The 15908-nt window shown below is 36.5% G+C and overlaps 1 protein-coding gene across 2 annotated transcripts in view; it reads left to right on the forward strand.

Moving 5' to 3' along the window:
- ccdc120a (coiled-coil domain containing 120a) overlaps window positions 1-15361 on the forward strand; it is a 47323-nt gene extending 31962 nt beyond the window's left edge. For both annotated transcript variants that reach the window (XM_079897181.1, XM_079897180.1), the window contains exons 2-11: window positions 2551-2699; window positions 2816-2897; window positions 3962-4083; window positions 5165-5281; window positions 5378-5501; window positions 7267-7323; window positions 8737-8878; window positions 9515-9616; window positions 10940-11977; window positions 12996-15361. In XM_079897181.1, the coding sequence (XP_079753307.1) occupies window positions 2846-2897; window positions 3962-4083; window positions 5165-5281; window positions 5378-5501; window positions 7267-7323; window positions 8737-8878; window positions 9515-9616; window positions 10940-11977; window positions 12996-13101 (1860 nt within the window). In that variant the 5' untranslated portion in view covers window positions 2551-2699; window positions 2816-2845 and the 3' untranslated portion in view covers window positions 13102-15361. The remainder of the gene's footprint in view (window positions 1-2550; window positions 2700-2815; window positions 2898-3961; window positions 4084-5164; window positions 5282-5377; window positions 5502-7266; window positions 7324-8736; window positions 8879-9514; window positions 9617-10939; window positions 11978-12995) is intronic.
- Window positions 15362-15908: the final 547 nt, after the last annotated feature.

Genomic DNA, 15908 nt, shown 5'->3' on the forward strand with positions numbered 1-15908 from the left:
TCTCTAGATCAGTGCACACTGTTTCTGAACTCCCTGAAACGCCTCGATTGTAGTCGATTGAGTTTTCTTCCGGGAATGAACACGTCACAATATTCCTCAGTTAAATAATTCCTGCTCAAGGCATGCACAAAATAAAAGAATCGAGGCCTAGTTGAGTTGCATTAGAAGTGTGTTGAAACTTATGGTAAGTGGCGTGACATTTCTGAAATACGCTCAAACAAAGCAGTGGACCAATCACAACGCTGGTCTAGCCGACCAATCAGAGCAGATTGTGTTTTTCGGCAGGAGGGACTTCATAGAGACAGGAACTAAACAGAATGTTACTGACAGACTGGGAAGTGAGGTGCTGCAACAATGGAGAATATGGGAAAAACGATGTGTTTTTGAACATTCAAACCTATTTTTTTTAGCCGACCCTAAAATCAAAATGAAGACTCTTTCAATAGGGAAATGAGATCAACATATGCTGCTGTTATGAGAAATAACTTGGAATGGACCAATATTGTGAAAAGGGTTCATCAAAACATTTGGCGAATTAGGTGAACGCTTCAAAATTGGCAAACGTTGCTGGAAGACTCGAGTAGTTCTTCAACATCTCCTCAATGCAGGGCACCAGCAGGATCAGGGATCTTATCAAGCTCAAACTGACAACAGCGTGACTCCATTAGCTGAAACCCAACACCAGGCAAACCGAGACAGGCGAAGACATTGTGTTTGCTTTAGCAACATGCACATATTTGTGTTACGTTTATCGGCCCAGTCGCTTTTATTTGTCCTCCCTTGACCCTCGAGTGTGTGTGACGGGCACGATTAGGTCATGACAACACACAATACCTGCACTGTTCTATAGTTTTTTTTTAATTACGACGTGTGCTTCAGTCATCTGCTACCATTTTCTCCAAGTTATTTCCGCACATGACTCTATTGATCCTTCTTTATGATTATAACCTTTTACATTTTTCAGAGACACCCATCATTCATGCGCTCTCAATGACAGAGCCGCTCCGGGCCGTCCGGAGAGAGCCGCCCATCTCATGCAGCCGAGATAATAACTACTTCCTGATGGTTGTGCTTGAAAAACTGCATTGTGAAGAATAGATTACCACTGGGTGTTAAAGCTGAAAACATTTGGTTTTTTTTAGGTTTATTTAGGTTGCGGACAGGAGAACGGCGTGAGATGCAGTTTTTTAGGTTTTTCCACCTTTCTCCTCATTGTGCTCCTTGTTTACGGCTGATCCTAGGAAATGACTCGTGCCCTGTGAGAGTGTTTTTGTGCGTGAGGATTTCTGCCCGTATTGTTTTATAGGTCAGTCTGAGCCTCCCATTTCAGTTTCCCGCACTGGTTTCCTGCTTCATGAGCCACTTCCTGCACACCACAGTCCACTTCCTGTTCGGAGTTCCCACAGGCAATTCCATGTGAAACTGAAGGGGGAAAAATCAGATGTGAATGTGACCAACTAAACCATCTTGAAAGTGCAAATAAACTAAATAAAATCTCAAATTGACCTCATATATTTCTACTATTGAAACAGTGTTGTTTTAGTATAATTTATAGTATAGTATTTATTATTATGTTGAATTAGCTTTTATTTATTTATGATAAATAAATATTTATTTGTTGTAATTTTGCTATGTGCTTTTGTCATTTTATTATTTTCTTTTTATTATTTCTATTTAGATTTAATTTAATATAAATTTTAGTTTTAGTTAAACTTATTTTATTTTTAAGTTGCCAAGACAGCATTTCTACTTTTCCTGTAGATTTGAAAGTTTATACATTTGTCTAAAATGTATAATTTATTTTATAAACAAAATATAAATAAATATTTATGTATTTATTATCAATAAATGAAAAATTAATTCAAAATAAAAAATACTATAATAAGATATAAATAATACTAAAATAACACTGCGATTTATTTCAATGAATGAAAATGATTTTTAATAGTAGTTTTAGTTAACAATAACAGCAATGTTCTGAAAGCTCTCATATCTTTTCATTTGTGCACCAGAGAAAGCTATACAATCTTAGGTTTCCCTCCATTGATTTATATTTATGCATTTAGCAGACGCTTTTATCCAAAGCTTCTTAAAAAAAAGAAGAAAAGCAATTTGCCAAAGAGCCAACAATATTCATAATATACAACGGCAGGCTTATTAGACAACTAATAAACCATGAAAAATCACACTGAAATCTCTTTAATATCTCAATTGTTTCTCATAGATTGAGACGTCTCTTTCTCTGATTGTTCTCATGTGAAAAAGACTTCTAGAGAAAGTCTCAATGTCTCAAACTGTGATCCGTTTGGCTAAGATACGAAAGCTTGCAATCAAAACACTCAGAATCTCACTATGAACTCATTTCTCATCAAATTCCTTGCTATCCATTTCATGCACATCAGTCACATCTCCTAAACCTTGCCTGTTCTATCAGTTATATAAGTGATTGATCTTATACTCTGTCTTCAAAGCCGTCTCTCAGTCAGACTCAGAGCTCTTGTTGTGTGTGGGGTGTCTCCAGTGTCTCACATGGTTTGTTTTGTGTTTCAGGGCATAAAGTTGGTGAAGTGTTGTGCAGCAGCACAGTGGCTCCCCCCTCAGGCCAGTCTCAGCACTGCAGCAACACCCAGCAGCTTCTGCTTCATGGCCACAAGTCCCAATCTCTGCAGTACATATGACTGTTACCCAACCGTGAGAAGGTAAGAAACGTGTGAGCTATTTACACGCTTGTCTGATTTGAGTAGAATCCAGCTAAGTCTTCTGCTGGAGACATTCGGCATTGTAATGTTCGGTTTGTTTTCTTGTCTCTCTGTAGGTAAACTAACAATCAGGAGGCAGTGAGGTGATGCAAAAGACGTATGACATGGAGGTCAAAAGTCACCTGATAACAGGCCCTGGTGAGCGCCTCCATGTGCCTGTGTGTGTTTGTTTGCTGTCTTTCTAAGAATTTTACTTTGCAAGTTGTTTGTCTGACGGGTGTGTGTGTGTGTGTGTGTTTTGTTGTTGTCTGTTATTGTGGCGACCAAATATCCTCACAAAGACCTTTTAAGGAGAACTTCTTCAAAAATTTTTATTAAATGTTTCGTGATGCAAGAACTTACATGCTTCACCTTTAAATCTTATTTTACAAGTAAAAAGGACAAAAGCTGTCCAATTTGGGAAGGTTAAGGGTGCACAGGATACCAGTAACCCATAATTACACTTTTTGACCAGTGCTTTTCCATGTCTTTCCCAGTCATTCTTCATTACTGGATAAGGATTTAAACTATTTAAGATTTAAGAACTACTTAAACTATGTAGTTTTTCTTTTTTTTTCTTTTTATTACTATTCTAGCCTTTGAAAACTTTCTTAAAAATTTAGGAACTTTAGGAACTTTAGGAATTTAGAAAAAACTATATATATATGTATATAGAACCTTTACACAAATTTTTTTTTAAATAAATTAATACTTTTATTCAACATGGATGCATTAAATTGATCAAAAGTGACTGTAAATACATTTATAATGTATTTAAAAAAATGCTGTTCTTTTGAACTTTCTGTTCATCAAAGAATCCTGAAAAAACAACATTGATAATAACAAGCAAGAAATATTACTTGAGCAGTAAATCAGCATATTAGAATGATTTCTGAAGGATCACGTGACACTGAATACTGTAATGTAATGATGTAGTGTGTAGTAATGATGCTGAAAATTCAAGAATAGATTACATTTCAAAATATATTATAGACAGTTCTTTTAAATTTTAATAATATATCACAATATTACTGTTTTACTGTATTTTTGATCAAATAAATGCAGCTTTGGTGAGCAAAAGAGACTTCTTTCAAAAACATAAAAATCATACCCAGCCCAAACTTTTGAACGCTACTCACTGTAAAACAATTAAAATGAGTCAGTTTGAGGTAACATGACGTGTGTGTGTGTGTGTGTGTGTGTGTGTGTGTGTGTGTTTGCAGAGCTGCAGGACAGTAAGCAGCACGCGGAGCGGATGGTGGAGCTGCAGGAGCGCAGGAGAAGTCTGCAGTCGCTGCTCAACACTCGATTAGCAGAACTCAAACGTGTGTGTCTGCAGGAGGCGGTCAGTGTCTCATCCTTTTAAAGGCCATTTACATTCCTCAATTTAATTTGAATTGAGGGAACCAACAAGATGCAGAATTGACGTTCAAATTTCAATTTAATTAAGTAGATATTTAGAACTTGTTCTAGTTTCTTAGAAAGTTCAACACGATTAACGTTGTATTTCTCCCTGGTGTCACTGCTGAACCACACGGCTGCCAGATCATGTGACGCCGCAGAGATGCCGGCACAAGCCCATCTGATCTTTGCTCATACTTGTATCTCAACAAGCTTGGCATTTTAAAAAGCTTTTTTTACACATGTGACTTCAGGTGTGTTTTTCATGATGTGCTTCATGTCTTAAAGGGATAGTTCACCCCAAGATTTTGTCATAATTTACTCACCCTCAAGTTATTCCAAACCTGTATGTATTTCTTTCTACCGCTGAACACAGAATAAGATATTTTGAAGAATGTTGGTAACCAGACAGTTGACGGCAGCCATCGACTTACATAGTATGGGAAAAAAATACTGGCTTTGGTTATCCACATTTACATAAATGATAGTAAATGACATAATTTTCATTTTTGGATGAAAAATCCATGTAAAGGAGTGGAAAAGAGGATTTTTCTTTCTCTTTTGAAATGATGTGCATAATGTGACACTCTAACATTCATAACGCAAAACTCCCTCCAGAGATTGCTGATGAAAATTAAGCTGATAATATGTGTCGATCCAAAATTGTTGTGGTTATGATCTCGCATCCATGACCACATTAACAGTGTGTGCACACCAGCTTCTTACCAGAAATATCATTATTTATCTCACATTCATAAATGCTAGCCAATCGTAATAGAGCTCATGTACATATAGAACATATAGCAGCAAAACAGCCTGTTAAATTCTACAGATGAAATAATAATTCAAGTAAAAATATAATTAAGTAAATGTTTTGTTCAAACTTGACTAAATTAAAATAAATAAATATAAACATATTCTGCAAAAGTAAACATGGCTGCTTTAATATATTAAAAAATAATAATGAAACAGTTTAATCAAAAGTCATCTTGTTCATGTTTGCTCGTCATACATTATTTTTTTAGGAAATGACAGGTGAAGTTCCTCATGAGTATCCTCTGGAAACCGGAGAGAAAGTCCCTCATGTGCGGCGCAGGGCGGGTCTGTCCCGCAGCAGTTCCAAACAAAACACGAAAAATGAGGTGTGTGGATTTGAGATGATATGGGTGGCCACTAATTTGATATTGGATACATGATGGATAAACATCATAAGTTGCTCAATGTTTGTGCTGGCTTAGGAAGAGGACGCCTCTCAGCGCAAGACAAAGAAAACTCTGTTCAGCGGCGCCCTCCGCAGGCACGTCGACTCAGAACAGCATCCTTCACACAGCAAACGAACCGTTCACAGAGGATGCCACACAGGTGGGTCTGAAGAATATTCAGACGAAATAAACACCATTTCATGCCTGAAATTTGTATTTGGGAATATTTTACTCATATATACAGAAAGATGTTTTCACGTTTTTTTGAAAGAAGCATCTTCTGCATTTATGTAATCAAAAATACAGTAAAAACGATAATATTGTGAAATATCATTACAAATTAAAATAAGTGTTTTCTATTATAATATATTTTAAATGTAATTTATTCCTGTGATGCAAAGTCTTCAGTCACATGATCCTTTAGAAATCATTCTGGACATTTCTGGACAAACAGTTGTGCTGCTTTTTTAGAAACCATAATACATTTTGTGTCAGGATTTTTTGATGAAGAGAAATGTGCAAAGAACAGCATTCATTTGAAATATTTTTGTAATATTATAAATGTCTTTACTGTCAGTTTTGATCCCAAACTTTTGAACGGCATGGTCTAAAAATGATTTGGACATTTAAACCACATTTAAAAAATGTCCTTAATCAAACCAAGTATTCTAATACTTTTTGAGGTGACTGTATATATAATGACATTTTATTTAATTTTTTTAAATTAAAGTATAGCATGTCAACTGCCCATTGAGAATGATAATTTTTTTGTCCATTAAACCCGGTAAACACAAATGATTATTTATATTAGCTGCTCAACTAATTGACAAATCGATAATGTTTGTCTCTGCTCGGTCCATGATCAAACTGAGCGAGCCAGCTGTGATAAAACTGACATACAGTAATGATTATAGATTAGACTGAGCTAATGTCTGATTGTGCTGAGATAACAGAGACTGGTTAACAGATCAAACTAAAGACTCAGAGATCAGTTTCAAGATAACAAAGGTTAAAGCTAATCATATTAACAATTATTCTGATATTACATGTGGTGCTTAACTCATGTAAATGTGGTAAATTACCTGATCAGACTTGGCTTGTGAGAGACAGAGCGAAGAGCGGTTCACAACGGATCAGACCAGTTTAGTGTTAGACTGGTGGTCTGGCTTTGGACCGTGGGAACAGTTGATTATGCTTGCATGTTTGTGTATGTGGTATAAATTTAGAAGGGAAAGATGTCTCTTGTGTGCAAACATGGAAAACAGTCCACCTTAAATGAGATGCACTGACGTTGTGCAACAGGAACTGTCGAGTAACCGGCCTGTTTCCGGCCATTATTACTAAAATGATGATGCAAGTTCAGTAAAAAAAATGAACAAACACACACACTTATGTAGCTTTCTGAATGAAGCCAAACTATAGACGTATTGTTTTCATATGAAACTATTAACTATTGACTACCCTTAACCATACCTCCCCAAAATCTTTTTGCATTTTTAAGTTAAAAAATGTAAATGCATTTTTATTCTGTTTTTGTTTATTGCGACAATTGAATATTTCTCTTTTACATATAATTATCACATTAGTGTCAAACCTCTCTTTAAATAATAAATTGTTAAAAATGCAAGTTAAAATCATTAATACATATCTCCACAAATTTATAAATATATAGAAAAATATAAATATAGAATGTTTTTTGAAAAATATTACTTTTATCCACATTTTTAGCTTTGAGGACATCTAGAAGAAAGGTTTTGTCAGATTTAGCTGACTTTTTTCTTCATGTCTAGCACATAAAATGACCATTGGACAATATTACACCCTCGTCCATTATCAGCAGCATAGAGCCAATACAGTGTGTTAATGTGACTTCATGTAATGTGTGTATAAGTTCAGTTATAATGTGTGAATGTTTATATCCTCAGATAACGCGGTGAAGTCAGAGAGCAGCTCCACGTCAGATTCCACCAATCAGGACACTGGTGAGTTATGGCACGGATCAGTGCTTTACATTAGCTGGATAATGAATGCGAGAGATAAGAAGCACTATTACAATGGCAGGATGAGTTTAGAGGATGGAGAGTCCCGCGGGGGTCATTAGAGTCTTCACATCAATGAGTCAAAAAGCCTGTTATTAACACTCACTAAACTAATCCTCTCCCTGAGGCATTTTTGATTCTCACACATTCTCTCTCTATCTCTCTCTCTCTCTCTCTCTCTCTCTCTCTCTCTCTCTCTCTCTCTCTCTCTCTCTCTCTCTCTCTCTCTCTATCAATTTTCAATTCCGATTAAGAAATGTGATTAAATTATTTATATACAATATTGCCAAAGCATCAGTGCAAATAACAACAACAAAAATTACAGGAAAAAGTTGTCAATAATTGTAATAAAGACTAAACAAATTAGTTAATATTTGGGTTGTTATGTATCGATTACAGCAAAATTCATATCTGAATGCCATACCTTCAGAAAATAAGCACAATCAATGACTTAGTCACTATATTAACTAATTTGTTTAGTAAATTATTTATATACAATATTGCCAAAGCATCAGTGAAAATAACAACAAAAAAAATGACAGGAAAAAGTTAACTAATTAGTTAATATAGTGACTAAGTCATTGATTGTGCTTATTTTCTGAGGGTATGGCATTCAGATATATAACAACCCTCCTTTATTCGCACCTGTGTATGTTCAGTGGCCCCAAAAATTATTTAGACACTTAAGACACACTTAAAAATATTAAAATGTCATTTAATAAGATATTTAATACAAATATCAAACCAACTGCACAAATATAGCTTGTGCAGCATTTGAGCGCAGATCACACTTGCTTTGTTTTGTTATTTAATGAAATGAAATGATAAGAACGTCTTTGTTACACACATTAACCTCTTCAAGACTGCGGTCTGTAATAAAAAAAGAAGAAGAAATTAATACTTTTATTCAGCAAAGATGCATTAAATTGATCAAAATTGACAGTAAAGTTCTATTTCAAATAAATGCTGTTCTTTTGAACTTGAACTTTTCAACACTGATAGTAATAAGAAACGTTTCTTGTGCAGCAAATCAGCATATTAGAATGATTTCTGAAGGATCATGTGACACTGAAGACTGGAGTAATGATGCTGAAAATCCAGCTTTACCATTACAGGAATAAATTGCATTTTAAAGTATATTCAAATAGAAAACTGGTATTTTAATTTGAATAAATATTTCACAATATTACTATATTTTTGATCAAATAAATGCAGCCTTGGTGAGCATAAGAGACTCTTTCAGAAATCATGCCGACCCCAAACCTTTGAACGGTTGTATGTCTTAAAAGTGTATAACTGTGAATTAGAAAGTTGGTTTCTATCTCAACTTCTCAAGTTTCTCTCTCTCTCCTTCAGAAGACGCCTCTGACGGCCTGTCACCCTCACGTCCCCGGCTGGTCTCGGGGAGTCCAGACAACAGGTTCTCTCGAAAACTCTCCCCCGTGGAGATCTACTACGAGATAAAAACTCGCCGCAACTCTGTGGCCAGCTCAGCCAGGTACTCGCTCAGCACAATTTGCTTTCGTGCTCAGCATGAGAAAGTAGGAACAGCTGTTTTTACACTTTATGTAGATCCAAAGGTGAATCAGCACTGAAAAGCTGATCTGGAATCACCTCATTTAGACGGGAAAAATGTATGTGGTTTGTAATTTATAGCTGATTCTAGAACAAAGGCTCTTTGCTACTCATGGATATTTTGGCAAAAATCTAAAAGACATTATAAATTGTAACCCCAGCTGTAACTATATTCATCATGTGACTATTGAAATATCACTGTATAATAAAAAATAAATGGTTGCACTTTATTTTATAGTATGTGTACTTACATGTGTACTTATCTAAGCAAATACTGGGTAATATAAGGTAACTACATGGGTTAAGGTTAGGTTTAGGTATAGGTTCAGGGTTAGTACCTAGTTATTACATAGTATGTAATTATTACATAGTAAGTACATAGTATGTACATGGGAAGAGGATTGTAAAATAAAGTGCTACCAAAATAATAAAGCTACAATTCAGAATCAAAACATAACTTCTTCATCAGTTTTATAAATAGGTCTTTGTCACCTTATAACAGAGATCAAGTTTGTTAACTTGAACAAGAAGATGTAACTAGACCTTGTTTTTTTCCCAGCCCGAGTCACACTCTTCCAAGAAGTGTGTCGAATCTGGAAGGTAGAAGTGTACCAGCAACTCCGCTCTTGTCCCGCAATGGAATAACAGGAGTGCACATCAGGTTACAAATGCGCACAACACACATGCACAAATGTAGGTTAAAACACTGCGCAGATCAGCTTGCATGCTGACAATAAAGCTAATTATAGTTAAAATGGCCTAAATTGATAATGGCACAAACATTTTGATTAAATTACTTATTTGCAATAAGGTGTAATGAAGTAATGGATGTCTAAGGAGGTTGAGCGTAAAGCCCCATTATTTCCCACTCAATTCAATTACAGATACAGAGCAGCTTGTTGTGCCGCAGTGCCGGGAGATACTGATATCTGCATGTTTGGAGACTGATGTGTTGTGTGGCTGTCATTTCATCAGAGAGACAACTGGGTAGCTTAAAGGGATAGTCCACCCAAAAATGAAAATTCTGTCATTATTAACTCAATAAATCTGTATGCATTTCTTTCTTTAAAAATTGATAATTTTGAAGAATGTTGGTTTCGGTTCTACTGACTTCCATTGTATTTTTTGTCCGTATTATGGAAGTCAGTGGGAATTAAAACTGTTTGGTTGCTAACATTCTTCAGAATATCTTCTCTTATGTTCCGCAGAACAAAGAAAGTCATATTGGTTTGGAACGACATGAGGGTGTTTACCTAAAAAATGAAAATTATCCCATAATTTATTCACCCTCAAGCCATCCTAGGTGTAAATGACTTTCTGCTTTCTGCCGAACACAATCAGAGTTTTATTCAAAAGTATCCTGGCTCTTCCAAACTTTATAATGGGAGTGAATTGTACCTTGTTTTTTGAAGCCCAAAAAAGCACATCCATCCATCATAAAAGTAATCCATACGGCTCCAGACAGTTGATAAAGGCCTTCTGAAGTGAAGCGATGCATTTTTGTAAGAAAAATATCCATAGTAATAACTTTAAGAATTATAATCATGGGCTTCCGATTACTGCCGTATGCGAGTCAAGTTCCGGCGGGAGAGTGACCTCTGACCGGTTATGCAGTAATTACACTCCCATTAAAGTTTGGAAGAGCCAGGATATTTTTTTAATAAAACTCTGATTGTGTTCAGCTGAAAGAAGAAAGTAATTTACACCTAGGATGGCTTGAGGGTCAGTACATTATGGGATCATTTTTAGTTTTTGTGTGAACTAACCCTTAAGGTAACATTGTTTTTGACAGACCTAAAAAATACATAGAATTTCTTTTTTAAATTATAACATTAAATGTCTTTACTGTCACTTTTGAGCAATTTAATGCATCCTTGCTGAATAAAAGTAGTCAATTATTTGAAAAAAAAATAAAAAAATTCATACTGGCCCCAAACTTTTAAATGGTAGTGAATGTATTTGAATGTGTTGTTTGTGTGCGCAGGTCAGAATCATCTAGCGGCACTGCTGCCGTGAAGCAGTGGTCAGACAATCCCGAGGCGTCCCAGCAGGTGCCTCTGCAGTCTCAGGAGGGGTCCTACGAGCAAGGGCACAGGCGAAGCAATAGCTCCGAGACGTTACTCGACCGGCACGCCTCTGCGGTGGAGGAGGGAGGTCAAAGGTTAGGCATGCCTGTTCGAAACGGCCCGTACAAGAGCTCAGAAGCAATCATGGACACAACTTTAAAACAGGCGCAGCGGAGCAGCCCCGAACGGCAGGTAAACGGACACAGCGAACTGGCCCGCGTTCGCTCGGCTGTGGGAGGTCGAGGAACGAACGGAGGTGCCGGTTACAATGAGATCCTCATAGATTATGTGTGGGGGAAACAGCAGAAGATGCAAGCTCAGCAAAGACTGCAGGTCCAAAATAGTGCAAAAACCCGGCCGTGGCCCGAAGGTCCCAATGCTCCACCCCCTCCTTACAGGAACGGCTTCCCCCAATCGCAGCAGCTTATCCTGGGCAACGGCCCTCCGGCCTACAGCCCGCTAATGCTGAGAGGGAAGCCCGGCGAGCCTCGGAGGGTCAAAGTGACGCGCACCAAATCCTGCGGGCCGTTCGTTCCCTCGCAGCAGCACCAGCAAGAGTCTATCCTGCTCTCTGCCTACACTGAAACCAACACCGCCAATGGCACCGCCGTTAATGCACTGCATAACCAGCACATAGACCACCCTCACAGACCACCACACTACCCAACCGAGTCGTCCGCACCCACGACCCCCGACGACCCCACACGCAGCCTGCACAAGGCCTTGGCGCTGGAGGGCTTGAGAGACTGGTATCTGAGGAACGCACTAGGACAGGCGCCCAATGGAGGGAAGGGCAAAGAGGGGACGCAGACTCAGCGCAGGCGTACCACGTCCTCTCTGCACACCTCGCAACCCCATCCGCCCCTAAAACACCAGCCACAGTCCTTTCAAACGGACACATCCTATCCGCAGATGCCTCAGTCGGCCACGTTTCATGGCCACCCTCTACACGGCAGGTAATTGCAGACTGAATTACAATCTACATTCATATGATACATGAACCATCAGTCAAGAAACCCTTGTTTTCGAAAAGGTAAATATATCTATATAAGGCATCATGACTTTTACAGCATTTATTTATCTTGGTCAATGTTCTTTTCTGCATTTACTAATGCATTTTCACAAAGTTTTTGAATGTATTTTTATTATAGTAGTTAAACCATGTAAAATATTTAAAATGTTAATTTTAAAAAATATACTAAGTTTTTTATGTTTTTGAAAAGAGTCTCTTATGCTCACCAAGGCTGCATTTATTTTATTAAAAATGAAATAAAAACAGTAATATTGTGAAATATTATTACAAATTAAAATAACTGTTTTCTATTTTGATATATTTTAATATGTAATTTATTCCTGTGATGCAAAGCTGAATTTTCAGCATCATTACTCCAGTCTTCAGTGTCACATGATCATTTTCTGCATTTTCACATTTCAAGCTGTACAAATTAACAGTTAGTTAAATTGAATGAATTATAGTATTTTTTCATTATAGTATTTTTTTGAATGAACAATAGTATTTTTTTTAATAAACATTAAAATTTTCATATTTATTATGGTACCATTCAAAAGTTTAGGGTTGGTAAAAAATTTTCAGAGTTTTTGAAAGAAGTCTCTTATGCTCATCTAGGCCAGACAGTAAAATGGTAAGAAATATGAAAAATGGTAAAATATTATTACACTTTAACATTTTCTATTTGAATATATTTAAACATGTAATTTAATCCTGTGCAAGAAACAGCATTTTTGAAAGATTAAAATATTTACTGTCACTTTTGATCAATTTAATGCATCCTTGCTGAATGAAATAATTTTTTTAAAACAACCTAAAAAAACTAAATTTATCGACCCCAAACTGTTGAACAGTAGTGTATATATTTTAATATTATATTTCATATACATTTTAAATATTTCCTTTTCTTAGATGTCTATCACACCTCATTGATTTTGTCATCTCTTCTTTCTTCTTCCCTATAGGTCGATGGAGCTTTCATTGTACCAAGATACCCTTTCATCTACAATGCAGGAGATGACACTTAAAGAGACCAGTAATGACAGACCCACGCCAGGCACGCTGGTCTGACACGCAAACAAACATCTCCCCCCACACACCCATGCAAACACAAAGAGACTACAGCAAACACCAGCTTACCTGTGTATGGAATGGCAGACTGAGAGAATGCCATAGTGGACTTTTAAAGAGACTTTTTGCTTCCTTTCAGCGATTAGAATTAAATAATTCTGACAGAAATCAGCCTATCATCCTTGTAATACTAATATATGCTAAGCTACCACTGACATGGGACAAACACTTGTACTAAAGGCCGTTTTCAGCATGAGATCAAGCTGTCGTCTAGTTTCACATCATTTCTGGGTTCCTGTAGACTTAAGTAGTTTAGTAAACAAATGTCACCAAATTTCTATTAGTAAACAACAACGTGAGTTGATTCTATCACACTATTTCCAGCCTTGGTTTAGATTTGTCACTATAAAACAAGTTTTTGTTCGCTGGTGAGACCTTCCAAAAGTAGTACTGGACATTTGAGGCCCTTTGAAAACAAATCAGGATCTTGTTTTATGAAAATATTTCTATGCAAATTACAATCAGGAAGACTGTGCTTAGACTAAATTCATACCTTTTTTTGTCGTTTTGAGTAGCAATTTTAAAATGTGCAGGAGAAAAAAACAAACCAAATCTTAAACTTTGATGGACTGTTAAAGAGTCAATGACTCGGTATTTCATGAAATTTATAATTCTGTTAGTATCTTTATTACTAATGTAAAAGAGTATACATGTTGTGCTCATTCAGGATGATGACATTTAATGGGATAGTTCACCTAACAATGAAAATGGTTGTTTACTCTCCCTCAAGTTGTTCCAAACCTGTATGAGTTTATTTGTTCTGTTGAACACAAAAGAAGAATGTTGGTTACCAAACAATTGCCAGTCCCCATTGACTTCCATAGCATGAAATAAATACTATGTAAGTCAATGGGGACCAGAAACTGTTTGGTAACCAACATTCTCCCAAAAAATACTTACATACTTCATACATACTCATACAGGTTTAGAACAGCTTGAGTGTGAGTAAATTTTCATTTTTGGGTGAAACTACTGTATGCCTTTAAGAATGGCACAAAGGGCGCTGTGCGGCTCAAACAACAAATTTATCTGTATCACATGTATTTATGATGGTTTATATTTCCTCAGGCTGTAATTACCAGTATTACTATATACAATCACATCAAATTTGCAGGAAGTATTAAGTAAAATTAACATTTGCATTTCTTCAGAAATGAAGCAAGAATGAAAGAGTGAATCTCATGAAACCTGTCAAGAACACATTTCACTCCAAAATCAAAAGAACTATTAATATTTTTAAGCAACTCTTTTAGGTCCATTAAGATTAGCATTATGACATTATTTTCTTTGACAATAAAGCACAACCCCAATTCTCATTACTGTAATAGAAGAAAATAATCCTGGATTTAAGGATCATCATAGTATTTTATTGCGCTGGATTTATGCTGATTTAAAAAAGGATCCTTTCTGGACAGGGTGAATTTTAATTACAGAAATGAAAATTTAATGGGAGTGATCATTGAGAATAATGAGAAACATCCGGATGCATTAGTAATGAGAATGTGGGAGGGAAACGTGCTTAATGTTCATGAAAATGTCGCACACAAAAAAACATGGGTCTTAAAAATAGAGTTCCTTTTCTTTAGAGACAATATTATTTTGAAAAATACATTGATATTGGGGTGAAATGTGACTGTTTCCATGAGACTCTCCCTAATACTATCAGGTTTTTTATAACAACGACCACTAGGAGGAGCCCCGTGATCTGTTTTCATGGGTTCTGGATCCATTCAAATCACCAGCACCCACTGCAGAAGCATGCAAAGCGTCCTGCCAGGTGCAGTGCTTGTCGCAAGAATCACCAGCTTCTTGTGTACAGCGCCTTAATTGCAATTGTCCATTGTTTTTCCTATCGGATTGACTGCAGATGTCAATATTTACTGTATCTCTCAGTAATTAGATTGCATGAAATGAAAAGGATTAATTAACCAAATCGGGACTCCGTAATTGAGCCAAGAAATTGGCAAGAATTTTCCAGCACCCTCCTTTAGAATTTATTTGATGAATTGTGATACTCAGAATGTGGCATTGCCTACTAATGCCAGGATGCCAACCTTGGACCATTGTGCCTAGCAAATGCGGCGGAGAAGACTTTACTAAGCTCCATGTAACAAATGTGTATTTCCCATAGCCAGTTTGAATAAAGAATTCGGCTCCTGCTTATAAACTACCACCAGATTTTATTCTCTCTTTAGGAATGAAAAAAAAAAACTACACAACAACACTAAAACAGGCATTTGGATTGCTGGCTAATCCATTCAAATAGATGTAGTCTGCTATGTTCCTATAGTGTTAGTGCTCCCTTCTGGGAAAACAAAACAACAAACCTTGATGTACCAATGCATGCGGGTATCTGTTCTTCTTTATTCCCTCTAAAAATCGTCTATTGTTCCCTGATATTTTTTCGGTTCATTGTATTATCATTGACAGCATTATGTAGGCTATAGGCCTTGAAAAGCTTCTTCATGTCAGATGCCTTCACCTGAATATCTCTGTAGAGTATAAAGCTGAGAGTTGAACTTACTGAAGCAATGGAAACTCTTGACACCAAATGCTGCCTCAGGACTACACTGAAAGCTGCTGTCCATTTCAAATCAACACCACTCATGCATGGAAGTGTCACTAATAGAAACTTATCTTTTCTTTTAAAAGCATTTTTTCACTAAAAACAGACTTTAACACAAGTGACCAGTGAGAAGATCGCCGAATGTTTATGATGCTTGTAAAACCTTGCTGAGGACATTTAA

Source organism: Squalius cephalus (genome assembly GCF_949319135.1).
Source record: "Squalius cephalus genome assembly, chromosome: 16".
Lineage (NCBI taxonomy): Eukaryota > Metazoa > Chordata > Actinopteri > Cypriniformes > Leuciscidae > Squalius > Squalius cephalus.